This window comes from Ixodes scapularis, unplaced genomic scaffold (assembly GCF_016920785.2).
Source record: "Ixodes scapularis isolate PalLabHiFi unplaced genomic scaffold, ASM1692078v2 PGA_scaffold0__279_contigs__length_252992795, whole genome shotgun sequence".
Classification (NCBI taxonomy): Eukaryota; Metazoa; Arthropoda; class Arachnida; order Ixodida; family Ixodidae; genus Ixodes; species Ixodes scapularis.
In genome coordinates, this window is record NW_024609835.1 from 9,100,931 (window position 1) to 9,125,477 (window position 24,547).

Here is a 24,547-nt window from a genome sequence, read left to right on the forward strand (position 1 = left end):
TCCAAAGTATGGCGATTTGGTCAGGTATGAAAATATGCTGCCGCTAATCATTTCACCCTGCTTCGATCCACCTTGCTACTTTCGAAAATGCGATTCCAGAAGTCGGGTGATGATTGCACCTTACCTTTCTGAAGATGCGGATCAATTTTGTGTGTATCCGCTACCGGGCTTAGTGTGAGGGGTGACCATGACGAAGTCCATTGCAGCAAATTATCCCACGCGAACGGTGCATAAATTGACTTTATTAGAAATCTACAAATAAGTCCGGCAATATGTCAACACGCAGAACAGTATAACTAGTAGAAAAACTCCGAACCGTTTGAGCAAAGTTCACAGTGAGTCTTGGCGAAAGTATGCCCCTGCGACGTCCCTCTGACTACCGCAGCATGGGTTCGATTCCTCATGCGCATAACCCAAAATATACTCTTTCTTCGTAGTTCCACCAACATGTCACTTAATTGAGCGGCTCGGACAAACACGTACGAAGGTTCAATCAAACGGAACACACCTTTTGCGTCATTGCACGTATTTCATTTTTTTTGCGAACGCATGCGCATGTTGCGATATAAGATAAACACACGCTTCTGTAAGAAAACATTGAGTGTATTGCGCGGTGTTTTGGAATAAAATATATCAGCGCTAAATCTTTATAGAGCACTTAATATTCTGGCTATCCAGTCGACGTTGATAACAAGGATGCGCTTGAAATTGTATGTGACGATGTGATTGTGTACCATAGAAATGAATAAGAGCTAATAAACATTGACCCTGAATGCTGAGCATCATCAACGGTCCCCTAAGAGGTTGATAAAATGGTAGGAGGAAACGATATTCACGGAGAAATATTACCGGAGTAATATTCAAGCTAGTCGTTTTCTAAAACGAAGCTTTTTATACGTATAATTGCACGATGGCCCGTGATATAGGAATATACAAATCTGAGACTGCGCGTGCAAACTCCGGATTTGTGATGTGCGCCTTCGAATGTCGAAATCGAAATCTCGCGGAATCGAAATATTTTTCCTCGGGACTAACCAGCGCTGGCCTCATCGGCAGCTTTCCTACCGAACACTAACGCTACCTTGCGATAGTTTTTTTTTATTCTTTTTTTTTATTGTTTTACTTAAGACAGCACCAATGTTGTTGGGCGTTCAAGTGGGGACCCATCTTTGGCTGTATTTCGAGCGACATCATTGTACAGGCGTGGCTTGCTTTCGTACATCACACCGGTCTTGTTACGAACCACCTGGTGGCTGACTAGATCGTTTTCTTACTGAATCTTAGAGACTAAGCAGTACTGAATCCCAAAGACCGCATAAGAATGTAAAAAAAAAAAAAAAACTGTGGCGCTTTTTTTTAATGTCGTTAAACCTCCTAACTCCTCTCAGATATTTGTACGATGCTGAATACCTGCGCGTATACATTACAAGCCTGCACACCGAAGGCGAAGTTAGTTTAATCTGTTTTAAATAAATATATTTAAAAAAATCAATCTATCCTGCTCCCCCACTGTAGTGTCGCACGTAAATGCGGCTGCGTGGTGCAGTTATTTCTTTTTAACATTAAAGGGCAAGCCTTTTTTAAATAAAATTTACAACTAAAAACCACAACTTTTAAGGGCCAACAAGGAGTTAGGCCTCTTTTGTGTGTGTCGATGTAAAAAAAAAAAGAAAACGTCTGGCGAGCGTTCAGAATGTTTAAAAAAGCAACAAGAAGTGAACAGAGTAAATTAAACAGTTTTGACTTCACTCGTTTCCTGTTTTAAAAATAAAAAAAAACGCTCCAATAAACCAGAAGAATACGTGTTTTTTCATTTAATTGACTACGTTTAAACTTGGTACTGAACCATAGCAAGACCTGTGTTTTAGTTGTAACTTTTGATTAAGGTAAACGTTTACTTCGATGTTTTCAGGTAATAAATGCACCACCTGATCAGAGGTTGTGGCGCTAGAGCTCGCAACGTTGAATTTGGAAGCTTATTTAGTGTAGATTAGGTTCATTAGTCCCTCCTTGTAAAACGTGCCCAGTGTCCACCAGGATACCTGGAAGGCGTCCCCTAGAGAATTGGTAACGCTACGGATCCTCGCGATCCTGGCAGTGGAGCAGCTGAGATGGATACGGTAGACGCAGTCGGCACGGGGTATAGCTCGCTGCGTAGCCATCCGTTGGGAAATCTTATATCTGGGGCATATCTGGCAATGCCATATCAAACATTATATGATTATTTACAGCCTATTACAGCCTTATCTAGCGTATACACAGCCTTATCTAGCGAATATAAAGTTTTATCTGGAATATATACAGCCTAATCTGGCGTATATACAGCCTTATCTGGCATATATACAGCCTTATCTGGCGCCCGGTGTTTAATATATAAACAAGTTTACAGCACAGGTAAAAAAAGTGCTTTGTTGGAAAACTGTAAATGACTCATTGTTCGTGAGCTAAATATTAGCACAAATAATCCCAAACTTCAGCTTTGACAAGCTTAAGTTTGGGAATATTCGTGCTAAATTTCCCGAGAATTTCAACGTAGCTTAATTATTTATAATTGTTAACGTGAAGTCCGAATAGACCATTTGCTAAACCCCCAACCGCCCCGGCCCGTACTTGAGGAATCATGGGAACGATGTTCCTTCAGCTTCCTATAGTGATCGGTAGCTTCGCCCAATTCCATGGTTACACATTCTGAGTGTAATTCAGTCACCCTGAACAAGCGTCCTATAGAACCCAAGGACCTGTCATATCAGTTTTAAAATTTCTTATCAATCTCAGCGTTTCAATACTGTGCATGCTGTCCGCCCTTCAAGCTGGATGAGCTGCCCAGACATCTCTTACATTAATATTATTCTCGTACAGCTTCAAAGACGCTGATATAATGTTAGAAACACTAAAAATGCTATAAACAGCCCCACTGATTCCGAGCTAAATCCTAGGTTTGGTTGTTGTGATTTCTAGGCTTTTTAATCAATTCATATGCTAAAACAGCAATCACGAAAATGAAAATATTGTAAGAGATTTCTGCGGCTCAGTCAGGTTAAAAGGTTGATCGCATGCATAGTGTCATAAACGCTGACATTGACGAGAGATTTTAAAAGTGATATGACAAGTCTTTGGGCTCTGTAGGACGCTTGTTCAAGGTGACTCTGAATTAAACTCAAAACTGTATAACCATGGGATTTGTCGAAATGGCCGATCACTGGGCAGCTAACGGACCACCGTTCCCATGATTCCTCGAGTGCGGATCCGGGCACTTGAAGGAAACCTAGAGTGCCTTCATGTGCGCTTCGCATAGAGTGATGCCAACTGCCTGTTTCCCTTTCCCACACCCTCTTCCACCGCCATTTTGTTCCCCTCATTGTTCCCCGTGTGCCGGAAAGTGGCCTTTGTGTCCATCGGTAATCCCATCCGAGGGGGAAAATGCTAATCCTCCCTCCGGGGGTTCCACAACGCTGCTCCGAACTTCTGAGATAAGGTGCTTGTTTCCGGGAGGGTTATAAGCCCCACGGATTATCGCCGAGGAACAAAATGGCTGCTGGTTTGTCGGCGAGTGGTATTACAAAGGGTGGCATCACCCTAGCAAAGCGCACATGAAGGCTCCCTAAGGAAACCCATTTTGAAAGAATTGTAGATAATAAAAAGATATAATTCCAGGCTTGTGTGCTTCTTTTGATATGTTTGGCCAGATCTGGAATTTACATACTTAGCCAGATCTGGGATTTCGATACCTAGCCAGGGATTTCAGACCATATCTGGCGCTATGAGGCTATATCTGGCAGATATACCATACCAGGTTATATCTGGCCAATTTTTGATATGTGCCATATCTGAAAACATCAGATCTGGCCAGATATAAATTTTCTGTAAAGGCACCGACACCCGAGTCCGCTCTTAGCCGTCACTTCCAACCGCCGGATCCTTCGAAGCATTTGATTGCCATGTGGGGTACACTTGGACACCCGGGAGGGTTAAGAACACCAAACATATCAGGTGGAGACGCGTTCCAGGCAATGTAACGTACACTGTCCTTTTCGGCCTCGAGTTCGCCGAGCTTCTACGAAATAAAACGTAGGCAAAAACAAAGCGGCACCAGAGTTAGCGGGGATTCGCAGAGCACCGAAATGCCCGAGTGGCGTCATCCGGCGCCGAAAGCGTCGGTACTGAAGTAGCGAAGATCCCGTGACGCGAAGCTCCTTAGTGTAATGCTTCACGCTTTCACATTTGTCTCGTCAAGAGTTTGTGCTCAAGATTATGAAGATGTGAACGACGTCAGCCCATCCGCAACATTAAAAGCAGTCTCCTAAGACGACGAGAGATGACGCTTTACATTGTACTTAACACTGACGATGTTCATGAAAAGCCCGCCGATATACGAATCTTCGCCACTCGGTAGATGCAACACTCATCCACGTGGCCGTGAGCACCGGAACAACGAGCGACATTTCTGCGGCACTTCGGAACACAATCGGTGGCTCTGTGTAGGGCACGGGGTTTTGTGCTTGCGGGCGGGCACGTGGCGCGGTCGTCCGGCACTCGAGTTGGGAGTCTTGAGCACCCGATGGCACCGGCGGCGCAATGGCGTGTGCGGTCAGGATGCGTCTTCACGACGACGTCAGGACGTACCAGTAGATGCAGTTGAAGATGATGAAGGCCAGGGGGAAGAGGTAGCGCGAGTGGCGGTCGATGCCGTTGGCGATGTCCCGCGGCGTGAGCGGCGTGACCAGCGTGCACACGTACGGCTCGTCGCCCCCGGTGAAGGAACGCAGAGAGATGGGCGACCTCGGCGGCGAGTCCGGCAGGTCGGACAGCGTGTGGGCCTCGAGGTCGGAGATCTTGAACACGGGCGTCAGCTTGTGGTTCTTCTTGTACTTGCTGATCTGCACCGTGCACTGGCTCTTGTGGGTCGGGCTCGACGGCGTGCTGGTCTGGCCCTGCTGCAAGGGGGGGGAGCAAGAATGGAACGTTTACTCACGAGGCGGGGGAGGGCTGACGCGTAACCTCCCTTCAAACATTAGTACGTGATAGGGTGAAAACAGCTAGCGACTATTTCGACGTCTGTCGATGAAATAATTTTAAATGGGAGAGTTAATTTGCATTCAACCAAATTTGTTCACAAAAAGGGAGGTGGAAAGGAGGGGGTAAGATGTTCTTAAAAATACATGTAGCAGCTCAATTACAGTGATGAACAAAACTCCCCTCAACAATATTAAAACTTCGAATGTATGAAGTATGAAAAAAAAAAGTCAATTGCCACGTGCTGAAGTACGTAAAGAACTCAGTTTGTTATTTTTTCGTAACTTTGGTCGATTTTTACAAACTGTTCACTTCATTAATTTAGCTAATATTGTATAAGATTCCAAGAATTATCACAAACCAGTCCTATAAGATTTTTTTAGCCTTTATTATATTTCTTTTTCAAATACGCAGACGTGCTGAGCAATGCTTCAGTAATTCATATTGAGGTTCAAAAATGAACCCATTAAAGCTATGAAATAGAACAACTATCGGCGCGTCGATATGAACACTGTCTATCTGATGGTATGCATTGGTCAACGTTACTAAAACACTCAGTTGGAAAACTGCCATCGAGACTTATATGAAAAAGTGGCCCCGATCTGTCCTCGAGAACCGAGCTAATGACGAACACAACGCCGCCACTTCTCCCGCAGCGGCCACTCGAGGAACTTTACATTACTTCTATTTTGGCTTTAAGCGGCCATTTTGGAGCCGAGCGGAAGAGGTTACAGAGGTGCCACCCCCGTCTCCCCAGCGGACGCGCCGCGAATATCTACCGAAGTTAAAATGCACCTAGGTCGGGACGCGCTACCTGAAAGGACCGGTGAGGCATGGTTGTATAAAAACAATATTAATTGTGCCGCAAAACCTTGCAAACCAAAAATTATAAAAACACCACGTGTCCTTGATTTTGTACTAAACTCCAATAAATTGCATACAAAAAGAGTCTTTTCCGTTTGTTTTTACGCAAAAACTTGACCCTTAAAAGCTCAAGGTGACCACAGTACAGACAAATGATAAAGAGTGGCGCTGTTGTCGTATTTAGCTCGGTCTCGGTGGACGCCAGCGGCCCAAGTTTCGACGGTGAGTTTCCCAACTGAGTGTTCTAGTAACGTTGGCATTGGTCTTGTTGGTACTAATATTTATGAAAAACAATATAGTCTTACTACAAACTTGCTAGGAACTCAACATTTTGAACTTTAACGCTAATATTCTTACAAAAATAATTTTAATTTTTTTTGGTTTTTAATTGATCAGAATGTTGAGACGCACATAATATAAATATTGAGTAACCTTTTTTAGTTTGGAGAAATTTATACGAACTAACTTACTCAATACCTTTTAAAACAACTTTTTAGGTTATTTGATGCCTATTCTAGAACAAGAAAAAAAAAACCTTTGAAGCTTTTGTAGTGCTCTCATAAAGCTGAGCATCCCCGTTATAAATATTGGTGGAAGTCTATTTATTGAATTTCTGGACAGCCCTTAAAACTAGCCAAATATTGACTTGGCTCTCAATTTTCAGCTAAAGAGTGCTGACTCCACGGCAACGTTATTAATAAACAGAAAAATAACAAAACTTGCAAAAAAACAAAAAGAAAACAAAAAACATTGTCTTCTTGTAAGGTATTGTTGTAACTTTCCCACAATTCGAGGAATAGCCCCCCAAACATCACCTCGGGCTAGAATGAAGCGCTTTCGGTCCACTCTGGTCGCCTCTAATCACAAGCCGTGGCAAACCAGGCTTCATATATCTGACTCTGGCAGGATTTTAGTTTCTTTATTATCACATTCGCTGAAGTAACGCGTGACAACGAGAAACCTAGAATATAGACTAAACGTTAATGAATCAGCGATTCAGTAGGTAAGCACGCGTACCGTTTTCGTGCAAATTCTGCGCGTTGGATTTGGCGTTGAGTGTGAGCTTGTATGAACGAGGCTGTATCCGTATAAGAGCCCGGTTGCTGAGACAAGTTACAGGAAGGACAGTTGTGTATTTTATGCCACGCCTGATCATTCATGAAGGAAGGCGTCCCAAGCTATCTTGTCGATTGCCGAATCATACCATGGCCGTGTTCCATAATTTACTTGATCTCACTCTAAAGTAAAGGTTCTGTACCTTCGCGTTCGAAAACCTACCCGCGTCCAGCGTTGCCCTATCTGTCACGTGACAAAATCCGCCGGAGTAACTCGGATCCATTCGAATAAGATTTGGGACACAGCCCATATTAGGCCACGCCATTGGTTTTCTTAAGCCGTCGGTGACAACAAAAACACAATTATTGCACTTTAGTACTTGTATGAGTATTTCAAAAATCTTTGTTTCCTGAAATGTACTGCTGGATAGAACTGTCTGTTGATAACTGTCCTGACTAATCCGCCTGGTTTCCTAGAAAATTCGTTCGATCGTGGAGTACGTTCAACGAGGGACGAATAACCAATAAACGGCAAGAACGAATGAGTTTGCCGGTCTTACCTCGAGTGCCGCAAGTATGTTGAGGTAGGAGCTGCTGTTCTTCAGGCTGTTTGCGGAGGAGCCCATGGACGCCTGGCTGTCGATCCGTCGGATGCCGCCCTGGCGTCGCCTGTTGTCCTTGTGGTAAATGTAGTTCACCATCGCGTATTCCAGCAGGATGAAGAACACGAAAGCTGCGCAAAGGAAACGATATTGAATAGCATCCATAATAACATCCTTAACATAAACAACGACAGGGAATTGTTCAATCGTCATTTATATCCTCATTTTTCGAAAACTGGCGCCACCTCTCAGAAAAAAGGGAAGCCATGAGCACCATTAGGAAGGAGAAGGGAAAAACCAAAATGAAGCCGCAGTGAAAGCGACGTTTGTGTTGGTCCTTCGAGATCACTGCAACTCTACTACGGTGACCTCTACGGACCCTATATTGGATCGATGTAGCTTTCTTGCTCTAGAGGTGAGCGCGCTCGCTTGAGCCCGCGCTCGCATCTTTCCGTACAAAAAACTTCGTGACCCGGTTGTTCCCCAAAATGCTTTCTTCAATTCAGTAATTATTTAGTGAAGTAAAAAATGTGGTCCCGGATTGTTTACTTCAAATAAAAAATTACACAGGATGTACGATATATGTTCTACAATGAAGTTACGAGTATTAAAGTTCGACGTACAATCATAAAAGGGAAATCTAAAAAAAAAACAAAAAAAACTGAAAACCTTAATCTAGGGCTATCCACAATACTTCGTTAAATCAGAATTACGCAGCTGGCATAATGAAAAGAGTTCTACATATTCATGCACTCGGAACCGACCACTGCTCTTTATTTGCCCATTCTAGCCAGCGTGAGAAACGAGCTGTGACTGCACAAGGATTAGTCACTCAAACGCGGTGAACTCAGATTTCGTTAGGCGGCTCTAGAGCGTTCTTAAAGCCGCGCTCACCACTGCTAAGATTACATCATACAAAAGAGCGTCCGCGCAGACACTGTCTGGGGCGACCTTCTTTCTTTAGACACGTTCGAAATATAGATATGTTTGAAGCAAAGAGGCAATACTTGAGGTGCGTTTGTAGGTACTTCTGCCATCATGTCTTCAGCGAACAACATGTCTTTTTTCTGATGCCTGAGCAGTGTGATCACCAGGCGCGGAGGGGTAGGGAGGGCGCGTACCGGTGCAGGCGAGGTACCAGACATCGAGAGCGTGGACGTAGGGAACCTTGGGCAGCTTCTCGCGGATGGACTTTCCTCCGGTGACGAGGGTGAGGAAGGTGGTCATGGCCAGGGTGACCCTGGCCGGGGCGGCCGGGATGTCTATCCACAGCGAGAACCATGACGTGATGACGAACGTGATGCCCGGGATGTAGATCTCCAGCAGGAAGGGTCCGAAGTCCCGCTTCAGGTTGAACTCGCACATGATCATTGAGAAGTTGCCTGCGCCCCCGAAGAGTGCGTGGCGCCACAGCCGTCAGGGCGCGTGGCTGTGCTCCCCGTCCCGTCCACGCGGACAAAACATTTACGTTGGAGCATCACCGACTGTGTTGCAATCGCTCGGGAATGCTTGCAACTAGTGCCGACAAATTGTGAAGATATTCGTGGATAAGAGAAACTTTGAAAGAAACACCAGGGAAGCGTATACAAGCCAAAACGATATTTCTCCAAGACACTTCGTTCGAAGAGACATGAAGAAACGCACTCTGAAAAGGCCAAGCCTATTAGTGACTTTATTGTTTATCTTAGGGAATCAACAAGGAGAGACAGGCCTTCAGCGACACCCTTGCAACATATAACCATATGATTCCGAGCAAAAAAAACAAAAAAACAACGTATGGGTACTTATGTACTCTCAACAGATGCTATGTGACGCAGTATTGGCGGTTTGGTCTGCCATGGACGCTTTGATATACATAATAAGCAATTTTGAGCGGGAATGATTTTTTTTTTAAGGCGCAAGCCCTATATGTTTTATTACCAGAAAAGGCGGCGGCTTTGTTCCCGAAAGATGGTCATACCAATACGTCATCAAGCACGCGCCACTCAAGGCCAAAGCGGACGCGCCTCAGAAATAAAACACAAAGAAAAGCACAGCAACGCAGATGCTTCGTCCCGGAAGCCGTGGAACCGGCGGGGCGCCTCGCCTGCGCAGTGGGGGAACATGATGTCACCGCCGGAGCGCCGTGTACATAAGGAAGACGTGGCGCGCTGCTTGTGGGAATGCGCTGCCGTGTAGGAATGCTTTCACATTCCTACACGTAAGCAGTCTTAAGTTTCTTCGGCGTGTTTCTTTTTTTATACCCAGGCTGCACATGAACGTTGAACCGACGTCGACTGATCGTCGAAAACGTCATGACGTGCCCGTGGTTAGGCTTCAAAAGTATGTACGTAAATTTTTTTTAGCATGTATGGGAAGGTTAAATGTCCGCGATAAATGTTGCGAAGAACGTCGAGAAAACGTTCTATGTGATGTTATTTGGGCCTTTCATGCATGTTTCAGTACATCCAAGAAGAAATTAATATGGTTTCGCATCTATCTGGTTCACCAGATGCAGTCCAACGAGACGAATCTATTGGTGTTAGAATTTACTAAATCGGCGCACAAACGACGAAGTTTTCGGCATGTGACGAAAATGTGAAACGATCGGAAATACTCTATAACTGCGGAAGCCGTTTTACCAGAATCTCCACTAAACTTGTTGGGTTTTTATTTTGATGCACGGTTCGTCACATCGGTAATGTGTTATACAAACATTTTGCGGATTCTAGGCTAAATCTGGCTAATTCCATTTTGTGTTACATCCTGATTTCACGAATTTGATTGTCTTTTCGAGACGCAATTCTGGGGGTTCTCACCGGTGTGGTCGTAGTCTTCGACCCCGCTGCTGCAGTTGAAGTCCACCATCTGGAAGCCTTTGATGTCGAACGTGTTGCTGAATTGCAGGGGCTGCTCCTTTTCCCACTGGAGCAGCATGTTCTTGGTGGACAGCATGCCTGTTCGAGATGGCGACGAAGTCCCGAACATCAGGGAAAGCCACCCGCCCCCTTCCACCATGCGATGAAGCACATCGAGCAGCACCAAAGCGGACCGTCATGGCGCTCATCGTCCTTGTACGTCACCGACCAAACCAATCAAGCAAAGCGAGTGTTCTAGAACACTCGCTTTGCTTGATTGGTTTGGTCCTCCTATAAACCCTCAAAGCCTGGCAGATCGCCAAGAGAAGCGGCCGCCGAAATGGAAAAAATGGAGCGGCAGACAACGGATGAGAGGAGAGCCACGTAACTGGCGCCCCGCTGCGGCGAGACGCCGAAACACACTTCTCCCGAGCGAACAAGTGTGTTTCGGGTCCTCGCCGCTGCAAAAGTTGTGCGCTGACGTCCAGGTTCCCCGAGTTATGGCTCTTTGATGCTCTGTGCTACCAGATCGTCGCGCTCCAAATCTGCGACCAGGGATAGGGCTCTGCTGTCGAACTGCCGTGCTTTGTGAGTATGGAGGAGGCTATGGTTCTGCGATCCTATGCTGAGCGGGATTGCTTTCGCAGGGAACAGCGAACCCAAAACAACAAAGAGCGCCGTGACGATGCACTTTTGGGGTTGCTTGACTGGCTCCACGCGTTGGATCGTCGGCTGCGGCGTGACAGAAATAGAGACTGACGGCATCTCGCCGAATGCAGCTCGACCCGAATCATCGGCCTCTCGTCGATCAGTTCCATGGTCACTGGCAGCCAAAGGAACGTGTAGCGAACATCTAATATTATCTAGCCATTGTCGATAAAAATGTCAAAGACTAATAACCCTGCGGTTCCGAAGCGGTTGCCAGTGAGGACGACGCACATCGCGGTCTCGGTTGCGCCCATTTGGCATTGCCCTTCGTGAACATTGGGCCTGATATCGTTCGCTCTTTCCATTGGCTAAACTGGTTAGAAGGAGGTCGACGATTTGGTGTTCACGGTGCTTTGTAAGGCAGCATCAACGGAGGCAGTTGCGAGAGTCTATCAAGAACTAAGTCGAAGTCGACCGGCGAACTCCCGCCTTATTTTTATTGCGACTGAACGAGCGTTAGGAAGTCTTCATTTATTTATGCGTATAAATAGTCGGTACACTTACCTGATCCTCGCAATAAACTAACATATCCGTACGGTGTATAAATTGCACGCTCCTTTGTGCCTTTTTTTAGTGTGTGCTTATTTTACCTTGCTTTACTTACAATCTGTTCCCATCTTTTTTTTTCCCCCCTTTTTGTAGAAATTACGTGTGCAGGTGAGAGATACCGGGAGCCCTCAGTTTCCTTCGTTTCTATCCCCGACGATGGTTCTTCATGACTGCACTTGATTCACACGGCAGATGGACTTACTGCTTTCAATCTTGAGGCTGCATTTCTGCTTGTCTAGGGGATACTTGTGGAATTCCATTTCGCACTTGAGCTTAAGGTGCAACCTGAAAACGATAGATAGTATGCCGGGTTGAGTGCGGTGTCTGGTTTATTTCACGAGCAATATATATAAAAGTTAATAATCCCCGACCGTTCCTCAATACTTACGCCTATCAATGTGGCAGTTTGAATATGGCTCATATCGCCAAAAAATACATATTTTGCCACAAAAAAAAAAAAAAAGTAGCGCAGATCTAAGGGAGTGAACGGAGCGTGGAATACAGGATCCATTTTGAATAAGCTTTTCTATGTCTAGCGCGTTGATCTGCTTCCCATGTCTGCTCAAGCGTCTCGGCGTTCAATGGCAGACATCTTCATGCTCCTGAAACTCGGAAAGCCCAACGGACGCTTGCTTTCAACCGCGATTCAAAAGTTATTCTAGCTTCGGTGGGTGGGAAAGTGCTCTGACGCTCTGCAGGTGCACCCGTCCGGCAACCACGGGCATGCCTCAACAGGGCTGTGCAGGGGTTCGAAAAGGAACCTTCCGGGCAGAACTTGCGTTTCGTTAACCTCCCGGGCGCCAGCTGCCACTCTGAGTCCTCGGGAAGATTCCTTTCCAAGTTCCTCTTGCCAGCCACGTCTGGCTTTTTGCTGCGTCTAGCGAGGCTCGAAGAAGTTCGGTCGCACCACATCCCGCAGACACACTGCTCGCACAAGAGGCACAGTGTCAGCTGGAGACATGGTGGCATCTGGGGATACGTCTCACGCATGTGCAGAGAGTTTTTGTATGACCAATGTGACCATCATACAAGGAAGATACATGCCTTGTCTGCGGACTGTCTTTATAAAGCCGCGGTCAAGCCATCACACAAAAGACAGTCTTCAGAGTGTTTCTTCTTTTTAGGTCGGTCACACTGGTCAGCAAAAAACTGTCTGCAAACATGTTCGAAGCAGACATGAAGCAAACATGCTTAAGATATGCCTGAAGCGTGTCCGCAGATGTCATCATGCCTTCAGCGAACACCGTGTCCCTTGTATGACTGCACTCTACAGTGTGGCTGTTGAGTGGAGCGGAAAACGGCGGCGCCCAGAGGCTCAAACCAGCATCGGTATCTCGAGAATGCCCGGAAGCTGGCGCCAGAGCTCGAGTCGCTCACCTCCTGTTGACGTGCACCTGTCCGTCTGCCAGGATGACGATGAGGACGGAGGCCGGCGTGATGCCCGTCACCGAGTCGAAGTTGCGCATGTTGGTCACCTGGACGCTGGGCAGCCAGATCCGCTCGGCGTGCCAGTGGTCGCCCTGGATCTTGGCTTCCGGGTGCAGGAAGGCCGCGTCGTACCGCAGCCGCTGGTCGAACCAGGTCTGCCGCAGACGCATCTGTGCCGTGTACTCCTGCGCGTGCAGAGGCAAGCCGGGTGAGTCCGCGACGGGGAAAACGCGAGTCACCTCGGGTCACTCGAGAGCCGAGCAGTGACGCTCCTTTTCCCCCAGTTGTGCTAGGACGCCACGGTGGTAACTCGCCCGTTCCGGTCACGTGACATCCGTTTCCCCACCATCGAATCGTGGGTGCTGCCGATCTGTTGTCTAGAACCGCAAAGGTGTACGCTGTTTAGTTTTGGATATCGAGTTAGCTCGGAGGCTCCGGCAATATCGTCTTTCTCTGTCGCGAACTGCGACCGAATGGCTTCGCCTTCTGCGTTTTTCGTTGGGCACGGTGGCTGGAAACTGGCGACCACACGGTGACTGTAGGCAACCAAACTGCTGAAGCGAAAATATCACGAGGCCCCCACTCCTGCGTTAATTTCGAACCTTAACGAACATGGCTGCCGACATCTGCGAGTTCATACCTAGCGTGACTCACCTATTTTTATGAGTACAGGTTGTTTCAGGTTCATGAGATTTTTATAGGAAACTCTAATCCATTAAAGTAGTTTGCAGTAAACAAGTAGGCTTTACGAAGCCTTACGCTGGTGCATGTTTTCGTAGCGGGGCTGGGGTATTCGCGAATCCAACCGTCTATAGGTGGCGCCACTCGTTTTCCAAGATGGCGTTTATAGTGAGGGTTGGAGATGAGCCCTGGGGGTCTAGTCCTGGCTTCACTGATGGACAGAAATTATTCCCGCTTATACGAGGAAGCTGGAGTGTTGTGCGCGTAGGTAACCTCTTTATTCTGAAAACAAAAACGGTGTTTGGCGTAATATTGGCACCGGGAGGAACGTTTTAATTCAGGAACGAAACCGAAACTAGCTTCAATTTCTGATTTAATTTTTCGATATAGTTGTTCATTTCGGTTTCCCTCCTACCTCAGAATGTGCCTCACAGCGTAATTATTATGCTAAAAAAAAATGGTTCGCGGAAACTTTATTTTGTGACATACATGTCCAATCCAGCAACTTAAAAAAAATATTTTGAAGAGTTCACTTTTCCTTTAAAAACACCATCTCCTTACACCTTAAAGGTAACAGAATGTTATATTTGTTAAAAAAAATCAGCGCTAGTATTTGTGTGTTCTTGGATACTTTATTTACTCGAATAATGGTCATCTGAAATAATGACCTGCCGGCCCTTTAATGTTTTTTTTGGGGGGGGGGGGGGGGTATTTAGATGAGGAATTGTTTTAGCATTATTTCCAACACAAAGATAATAAAATCAATCAAAATTTTACAAAATATCGCTACAGGTGATTAGTTTAGAATAGATTCACAAAACGTAGAAATTAAGAAACGTTGTTTTCACTACAAAAGCCCCAAAACAAAATCCGAGTCAACAGAAGTGTGTGCCTTTTTAAGGCAATGCATGACTCAAAGGACGTTATATTACATCAAGTATTTACGTCTATGTCGATAACGATGTTAGAGGTTTCCATGTGCTAAAAAGAAATCAAAATGAGACCTTTCTGTAAAGGCTATTATGGTTAAATGGCGTGTTTTGGGGATTGTGGCGTTTTTTTTTTTGCCCACATTACGGCAATTTATATTAACAATAATGCAATTAAGATATTCATTAAATTGTTTTAATACATAGTTTTCAAACTAATATAATTTGTTGCTTATGATCCAATTTCAAACGCGCGAACAACTATGGCAATCCAAAGTTGGCAAATTATCATCACTGGTGACAATGACAGCATTCTTAATTAACAAGTTATAAAATAAAACAGTCCAAACATTCTAGCTAGTGTGAAAAATTCACGTAAAATGACACCACTAGTGTGTAAAGCATATCGTAATATCAAAGTCGCGACGTTTGGCAATGTAACAGCAAAAAAGTCCACACTCGCCGCCAATCCTTCTGGAACAAATGCCCCGAAATACGGAAAAATTAAGGATTCCGTTGTTGTTGTTGTTGTAATTAAAACAACTACCCAGAACCTTCCTTTTCTTTCATATTTACGTGCCGCCGTTTTGCTAATCTCAGCCTTTCACGCACGAAAAAGCCTCCAGCGTGCACGTCTGCTCGCAGCAGTAGCTTTCGTTTGTTGGCTTTGAAAAACCGGTGAAAGAGTAATGATTTTTTGTATTGCGTATACGAGCGAACGCAAGGACTGCGTGTTTGCGTTAGCGTTGCGTGTTCCATATTGCACGTGCGCGGAGAACCAAAAAGCGATCCTGGATAGGCGCATGGCAACGACGTGCATGTGTAGCGTGGAGCACGCAACTCTAACGCAAGCGCACGGCACTTGCGTTTGCTTCTATATGCAATATTAAAACTCTTTATAGTATAGGTAGAGTCACAGGCCGGCTACAGCACTGATCTCTCCGCAGCACTGATCACGTACGCAATGGAAACAAAAAGGAAAACGAAAATTCTGAAAAGAATTCATTCCCGCATATTGAAGGCGCAGAGGACGCGAGCCCCACCAACGTTAATCCCCACAGAGGAGCTGCATATTCCTTGCGTTGATTTCTTTTTTTTTTCTTTTCTTCTTAGTCCTTCTAGGCGCTTACTTGCGATCACGGAGAAATACTGACCGTCGTTTTATTCGACCGTGGCTCATGTATGATGGAATTCAAAGAGCAGCGCAGCTTTCATTGTTGCGTCTTGCAGACGCTGTAACCACCGCACGACTGCAAAGGGTGGCATGGGCTGGCGCAATGGCAGGCGGTGACAGAACAAATATAGAAAAAAAAAAAGGTTCAGCATCTTCCAATGCATGTTGTGGCGACTGGGAGCTTAACGGCTGGAAGCTGCGAAATTCCCTTTTGTTTCGCGCAGGAAGTGCACAGGTGGCCGCTGATTAACGTAGGGTTAACCGGTTTGAACCGGTTCGCTCTTGGCGAAACCGCTAACAGAACCGATATTTTGAATGTATCACTGAACTGAAAGAAAAAAAAAATGCGAAGCTACTGAAGCCGAGCCCTGATAATAACCGTTTCGACAGCTTTGTTTATCTGCATCCTGGCAACGGGAGGCGCTACCGTTTCGCTTTATGTGAACCCGCACCTTCTGTGCCAAAGGTGCCTTGTCTTGGCAGTTGGCTCAGATGTCAGCGCCCATGGTCGGTGCTCTTACCCCGTAGAAAACAAGGCGCGCGACTTGAGCCTTCCCCGAAATGTGCCGCCTAGCTGACGTCATCATCGCGTTTTGAAGCGTCTTGCAACGAGTGCGACGCTATCACATGGCGTCGCGAAGGCGGACGCTTCTGCCGTTTTGAGGCGACTCTCGCCGAGCTATGTTTGCCGCTTGGGGCAGATCTGGATTCCACATACGATGACGTCATCCGCAGGCCTTGTCTTTTAGGTGGTATCGCCCTGACGCAGCCTCGGCGCTCTCAGAGCCCGGGATTCGGCATAGGACAATGAGGCAAACGCTCCATCTGTTTTCTCGCCTCTCGGTGACATTATGAATCGATTATAAAGGGGAAAAGTTGACCAAATAACTAATTGCACTTGTAATTCAAATTTGGCAGTTTCGAGACGAAAGGTGATTAATTAAGAGCTAAATAAAGTTAATTAAGGTAAATAATTAAGAGCTAAAACAATAGCAGGAATCGAGGCAGCCATGAATGATCAGACAGCAAGGTATGAGGAATTGATTGTTCATTTGGAGAACCAAGACAAAACAAAAAATGAACTACAGCGGAAAATCTTTCAACTAGATTGAAGGATTTCACAAAGGGGTGAAGAGGTTGGCGAGCTAAGAAAGGCTATCGACAATGCAGAGCTGTACTCTCGACGCCACAATATTGAAATCCATTATATGGTCCAACAACCAAATGAAGACATAATGAGCGTAATTAACAGAGTGGCAACGAAGCTGGACCTAGCTCCAGTGTCTCCGAATGACATCGAGGCTGCCCGCAGGCTAAAAGCTAAAGAAGGAAGAATCACACCTATCTTGGTGAGATTCACCGACAGGCGTACAAGGGATTTGTGGGTGAGAAAAAGAACTACTCTTAGAAATAAGAACAGTTATATAAATGAAAACTTGACTCGAGCGCTGAAAAGTTTGTTGTGGTTCACCAAGGCACGTGCGAAGGAAAAAGGGTACATGTATACTTGGATGAAGACCGGAAAAGTATTCGTAAGGCAGAAGGAGGGAGCAACTGTGCTTCAGATTGAGAGCGAACGGGACTTAATCAAAACCAGGTAATAATGGAATCGCCTTTTGAATCGTTCCGTGAGTGGGACGCATATACAGAAAGTCCTAGGGCAGAAGTAAGTAACACTGACACTAAACTAAGCTTAATTCATGTAAATGTTAGGGGTGTTTACAGACATTGGGATCAGTTAATGTTAATTTTAAATACGCGCCTGCCAAGTTTGGATATACTTATCTTGAGTGAGGTCAGTGCTGATGAGGCAGGTTGCACTACATTTTCCTTGCCAGGCTTTCATTTTGTCTGCTTGTGCAGAGAACAAAGAAAAGGTGGCGGATTTATGATGTACATAAATGACATATGCTTGTCAGAAAAAGTAGATGTTACATTTGTACAAGATGAAGTGGGTGCTGCTATTGTTCACAAAATGAATTTTTATTACGTTGTGTGTGCTGTATACAGGCCACCCAGTTCAAGTATACCTACATTTTGTGATGAATTGGAACAATTCTTTCAAAAATTTAATAACACTAAATACCTAGTTCTGACAGGAGACTTCAATATTGATGTTCTGAATAAGAATAAACAAATAAACAGGGAGTACCGCGTTATTTTGATACCCTCGGTTCTTTTGGTCTAGAAAATGTCATTCAAAATTATGCGAGGGAGGAATATTATGGTAATAAAATTACAAAATCATGTATTGACCACATAGTTATAAGAACTAGCAATTTGAAAACACTGTCTGGAGTCATTAAGCAAAAGTTAGCAGACCATTACTGCACTCTCAATATTAGGCAAAAATACTGCTGAAAATGTAGATTCAGAAAATGGGTACAAAGTCATACTAGATACTAAAAAAATCGATAACTTAATACAATCGTTCAATTGGAATTCTTTATGCGAGTTCGATCACATTGTAGCCTATGATAAACTAGTGGACACGTTTCAGGATATTGATTCGAAAAGTACCAGAAAAATGAAGTTGAAAAAACGGAGACCTGAGAATGTTTGGATAAACGAGGAAATATTAGAATTGAGTGACCAAAAGGAAAGGTTTTGGAGCAGTTATAAGCAAAATCCCGAGAACACAGAACTAAGAAATGAATTTCGTGCAGTGACAGCAAAATACGTTTAGAAAAAGGGAAACATTATTTAAATCAGTTCACGTCGTCGACAAGAAACATAAAAAAAGACATGGAACTTAGTAAACCAATTAACGGGTAGAAAGTCTAAAAACAGCGTGGATGATACAATTCAGAAAAAACTTTCCTGGATTAGATTCTTATTCAACGTTATCAGAATCATTTAATAAGTGTTTTGTTGGCTCCGTAAGAAGTGTAAAAAGTAACATTTCACTGATTGGTTCCAATCCTGTCACTCCACAGGTCAGATGTTCTAGTTCGGCGTACTTACCTAAATTGACGGAGAGCGAACTTTTGAGGATTATAAATGCTATGCCAATAACTAAAACAACAGGATTTGATAATATTACAATACGAGATATTCGGTATAACTTTGATAAATTAAAACACGTTTTAATGAAAATAATTAATGACACCTTTCATACCGCAAGAATTCCTAAGGGCTTGAAAATATCTATTATACGTTCAGTGTATAAAAAGGGCAAAAAACAGGAATTGGAGAGCTACAGACCCATTTCCATTCTACCTGCATAAGCTCATATAATCGAAAAGTGGGTGCAGCTAACAATGACCAGTTTTTGTGATAAATTTAATTTATTTTAAAGCACTCACTATAGTTTTAGGCAGCAAAAAAGTACTATTACACTCTTAGAATATTTTTTCGACTGTGTTAACGAAGCACTAGACAATAACTAGAATCCTACGGCGTGAGTACCTCCCTTTGTTCCCTTTTCCTAGATTATTTGTCTAATAGACACAATTTTGTTCGTGTTCTTGGACATCACTCCCGGCCTTATGTTTCTTCTTCGGGTGTGCCGCAAGGCTCCATACTTGGGCCGATCTTTTTCAATGTTTTTATTTATGATTTGAGCTCGATTGTTCGCAATTCGGTCGTCTTGCAATATGCAGATGATGTCAAGTTGTTTAGGCAGATCATATCATTGGAGGACTGTGAAAAACTTATATAGGATGTTAGGCATGTGTGCAATTGGTGTCGTCTGAACATGCTAACCCTCAATCCTTCTAAAACCGTTAATATGTCTTTGTCTAGAAAGGTAGAAAAAATTAACTTTTGTTACCAGATTGGCATTGATCCTCTGCGAAGAGTCGAGTGCACGCGTGATCTGGGTGTATACATAGACTCTTCGTTATACTTTACTGTACATGTTAACAACCTTATAAATGGCTCTTTGCGTAAGCTGGGTGTTATTTCTAGAATCACGAGTGAGTTCTCCCCATCAACCAGTATTCTTCGGTTATATTTATCGTTAATCCGGACCAAGTTGGAGTTTTCCTCTGTAGTCTGGAATTGTATTAGTTGTACGAGCCAAGAGATGATTGAAAATGCTCAAAAGCGTTTTTTTCGAATTGTTTACGTTACATTGGTCGTACTGTTTATTATTCTTATGCGAGACTTTTGGAACGATGCAAATGCCCTACTTTGAGTTCCAGACGGCGTGAGCGTGATTTTGTTTTCCTGTATAAATGTATTTATGGATTAATTGATTGCCCAGATCTCACATCTGCTATTAATATTCACGTTCCGAGTCGAGTTTTGCGGGTTTCTCCAACTTTCCATGTTAATCACATCATCCAAACCAGTCCCATGACCCGTATTCAACACTTTTACAATACCCTCAGGAGAGCAGATATTGATGTTTTTAACCCAAATTTCGTAGCTTTTAAGACTTTTGTAACTAACCTGTGAACATTTTGTTGTGCATCATTGCCAAGGCGTCAAGCTGTTCATGAGCACAGAAAATAAACAAATGAATGAATGAATGAATAACAAGATTGCCCTAGCACTTTTTATAGATCTATCAAAGGATTTTGATACCATCGATCATTCTCTGTTACTTGAAAAGCTTTACAGATTAGGTTTCAGGGGACAGTTTTATAACTTTTTTCAGAACTACATTAACGTCAGACAACAAGTGGTTAAAATTATTAATACTAAAAGTAGTACAGCTAAAGTTGAATGTGGTGTACCACAAGGTAGCAGGGACAAATTTTATTTAACGTTCACATAAACGATTTGGGTATTCTACCACTACAAGCTAAGCTATTTCAGTATGCTGACGATACGGTGCTAGTTTTACCCAGGGATGGGCAAAATACATGTAAATATGTATTGAAATACAAATACAAAATACTTCGTCAAAAATGTATTTAATTACAAATCTAATTACATTTCCAAAAAAAAAGAGCACTTAAGTACAAGATACAAATACAACCAAATGTATTTGGTCTCCTCCAAATACTTTTCCAAATACATTCCTCAAAATTTGCGTCAGCGACTTCAGGGCACCTGCAACGGGTTTCTGGTTATTTCATTTTAATTTTGCGTCACACGCTTGGGAGTTAGTGTGCGAGGCTCTAATAATGTGATAGAAATATAATCACAAAAAAATGTAATCCGCTTGGACGTAATAGGTGAAAAAAGTACAGAGCTTCAAGCAGCTTTTTTTGTCGATTACATTTTGGTATAGAACAACAAAGAACCAAGACGCGCAGCACTAGCTAGAGAATTCTTTATTATTGCAAATCGCACCAGTTATGAAAATCTGGACGACCCGCGCATTTAGAATCTTCCAGGTAAGAATATGGATGGGAATCAGGCTGGAAAGCGTCACAAGTTGTCACCGGCACTTATTTAGCCAGCCTGCCTGTGAACGTCGATTTCGTCACTATTCTTGCCCTGGACTAGCACCGTGATCACAAAGTCACTAAACGCTTGTGCTTGATTGAGACACTGCATTTGGTGCAGAACATAGTTTTCTTCCTGCTCTGGACAGTGACAATAAATTTGAGGAATGTATTTTCACCCACAGAATTGTATTTAATTACAAGTGTATTTGAAATACCCATGTTTTAGTATTTAAATACACACGTCAAATACATTGCCCAATTTGTAATTAAATACAAATGCAAAATAAAGTATTTGAAATACGTATTTCAAATACTTGTATTTGAAATACTACCCATCCCTGGTTTTATCCTATGAAAACTATGATGATGCTGTTTTAGTTTTCCAAAGAGATATAGATGCACTAATAGGTTGGTTTAATTCAAATGCCATTTCAGTAAATTTTGCCAAAACTAAGTTACTGTGTTTCCGAAATTCTCATAAACGTGTTGATATGTCACCTAGATTTTTACTTCATTCGACACCGTGTAATAATTGTACTTGTAAACCTTTGCCATACGATAATTGTGTAAAATATCTAGGATTATACGTGGACGAACATTTATCATGGAATCAACATGTGGAATTCGTGACTAAAAGACTACGTGCCGTTTCAGCATATTTGTAGAGAATAAGAAGCTTGTGCAGCGTAAAGATAAGATTACTGGTGTACAGGTCGCTATCTGAGTCAATTCTACGATATGGAATCACTTTATATGGGCACTGTTCTCCATACAAGACAAATGAAATAGACAGTATTTTAAAACATATGGTGAAAAACATTACATACGGAACTCCGTTCGGAACATTAGATATGAAAGATAAAGCATAAAAGCTCCACATTTTTTTTAAAAATTTCATAGATATGTTACGTTGATAAATTATTTCTACGATTCTACATTCAAGGTTCCAGTGGACAAGCCTGGGGACCTAAGCGTAAAGAAAGGTTTTGAAATCCCCAGAATTTAAACGCGATACCAAAAAAGGTGCAGCAATCATTTTATTCCCACTTGATTTAATGAGCTCACTGAGTTTTTAATGAAAATAAATTCGAGAAAAGTACTGAAAACAGAAATAAAAAATTGGTTTTTCTCATTACCTGCATAAACACTGCTTTCCTCTCATCCCTGAAATCTTGCCTCATAATGATTTTAATGATTGTGTTCATTTTGTTGTGTGCCGAATTTGGTCTCTGTTTTGTAATAATGTTGGTATTGATGGCCACATTACACATTCGTTTAATTCTTTGTATTATGCTGCATTGGTATGTATTTCGCTGGATTGTCTGGTCCTACGCACAAGCAGGATACTGCTTTTGTAGGCCAGCATTATTTATATGTATTTATAAAGTGAATAAATAACATTATTATTATTATTATTATTATTATTACTTTTAAGCGAACGAAATCGAATTGCAATTAGAAATTAGTCGAAAAAGTAATTAAATTACAGCGATTTGCTCGATTTACCACCGAGATGAGCGCTGCAGTTGCTCGCAGGAGTACTAGACGGTGAAAAACGGCATACTAAGTGCACCGTAAGTGCGTTTTAGAGGGGGAGACAGGGAGGCATCAGGCTTGCGTGGAGTGTGTGGTCAAGCAGCCGAGCCAATTTAGTACAAGTGGACTGGGCCTGTAGCGGGGCAAGGAGGGGCGTACCTCAACCTAAATTGGGCGTTCCCACGTAAATATTGCGCTATTTGTTTTTATGATTTTTTTTTTTAACGATGCGTTTTTTTGTGCACATGGAGAGTTTCAGGTTCTTCTCGAACTCCGCTGTTCGTTCATTTTCACCGGCGCGGCAGACTGGTGGCTTTCTCCAAAAAAAGGCCGCCTCCGCTGGACTGCAGCAGAGCGGCTCACTGACTGGCCAACAAAGCGCCGGCGTTGTTTTCTTAGCGGCCCGAACGTACGTGGCCTCGAGTATCTCCGCCGCCGATTCCGTATCGCGGTTGGAAAGCTGGCAGCTTCGTGTTTGTCCAGTGCAAATTGCCCGCACGTGCGACTGCTTGCTTACGCCCTCGCCCCGTCCCCCGCCACCCAGCCTTCGGCGAGCCCCCTTCTGCTGCCCACCTCGGCTCTTCCCTTTTATGGTGGCCAGTTCAAAATGAGCAGAAGCTCTCTCTCTCTCTGTCGTCTTTACCCCTTGAGGCAGTTCGGCACGCAGTCGGGGGCGATCTCCGACAGGAGCTAGATTCGTCGGGTTCTTGGCGGCTGTAAGGCAACAATGCGCGGACTGCAGTCTCCGAGGTCTTTGTCGCTGACCTGACCTCGCGAAACGGAGGAAGCGGTAACAACGAGACTCCGCACCTCGGTTTCGGTTGTTGTGTGCGGGGAAGCCTTCGATTGTTTAGTTTCGTTAAAAGACACTGGATAGTGCAAGTAGTGCCATTGCCTTCCTTTCCTGCTAGCCGGACGCAAACAGATACTAACACATAACGGGTGACCAAAACCTCGCAAGGCGATTGGCTGATCGGTCTCTGTTGCCATGGCCATCGCCATTTCGGTTCTTTGAAATCTTCCAAGCTTCGAAAGGGTTGTTCTTTACCGGTCGCGCCAAGATCGCCATGGAGCGTCATTGTACTGAAAGCGTTCCTCGCCAATATAAGCGTCTTTGGCACTCTGAATGCAATCAGTTTATCAGGCGTGCTTATCTATCCAGATCGCTTACAATGATATTGTTCTTCTTGCTTATTTTGAGACAACGAAATTATTTTTCGATTCCGCCAAGCACCGTCGCCGCATGTGGTCGCAGTTTGAAGATATGCGTTTGTTTGGCCGGTGTGTGAATAACAAAACCTCGATGTGCAAGAAATGTCTTCATAAAGAAACCTGTCGCCGGGAATTTGAATCGGCTCACCTTGAAGGAAGAGGTGAAAGAGAAACTTCTCTTTCCACGAACCAAGATGGCGCTACTTTTGCGGGATCCAGTTACTTTCGTTGAATTAGCGCGGCGAATGACCGCTTATGGTCACCGACTAAAAAAAAATGAAATAGCTATTTGGGCCACCTGTGCAATTGTCCGCAGTACCTCCAGTCTCACGGACACGTTTTCACGCTGATGCGACAGTCTCAAAGTTTGCACGTGCTGGTGGCTACGTGCGACATCATTGTACAAACCTTGGTGGAGGCAGTTTTGGTTTAGCCGTGCGAAACGTGTATACGCACTGCTAAAAGAATATTAGAGTGTGTTAGCGAAATGTCGCCGGAAGTTGCGCCGTTTTTCTCTTGGGTGTTTCCTTGCTTAATTGCCTTCGCATACTCACTTCAGTAATTCGGCTTTTTAAATTCTTGAAACTGAGCTTTCAGTTGAATACCCCCTCGCGGTT

At 44.0% G+C, this 24,547-nt stretch overlaps 1 protein-coding gene across 4 annotated transcripts in view; it reads right to left on the minus strand.

Moving 5' to 3' along the window:
- Positions 1 to 222: 222 nt before the first annotated feature.
- LOC8054029 (glutamate-gated chloride channel) overlaps positions 223 to 24,547 on the minus strand; it is a 69,076-nt gene continuing 44,751 nt past the window's right edge. For 2 of the 4 annotated variants that reach the window (XM_029975381.3, XM_029975388.3), the window contains 6 exons: positions 13,006 to 13,241; positions 11,831 to 11,913; positions 10,333 to 10,470; positions 8,656 to 8,916; positions 7,493 to 7,665; positions 223 to 4,934 (listed from right to left, as the gene is read on the minus strand). In XM_029975381.3, coding sequence (XP_029831241.2) covers positions 4,602 to 4,934; positions 7,493 to 7,665; positions 8,656 to 8,916; positions 10,333 to 10,470; positions 11,831 to 11,913; positions 13,006 to 13,241 — 1,224 coding nt within the window. In that variant the 3' untranslated portion in view covers positions 223 to 4,601. The remainder of the gene's footprint in view (positions 4,935 to 7,492; positions 7,666 to 8,655; positions 8,917 to 10,332; positions 10,471 to 11,830; positions 11,914 to 13,005; positions 13,242 to 24,547) is intronic. The other 2 variants (XM_040206297.2, XM_029975392.3) reach the window with 2 other exon arrangements.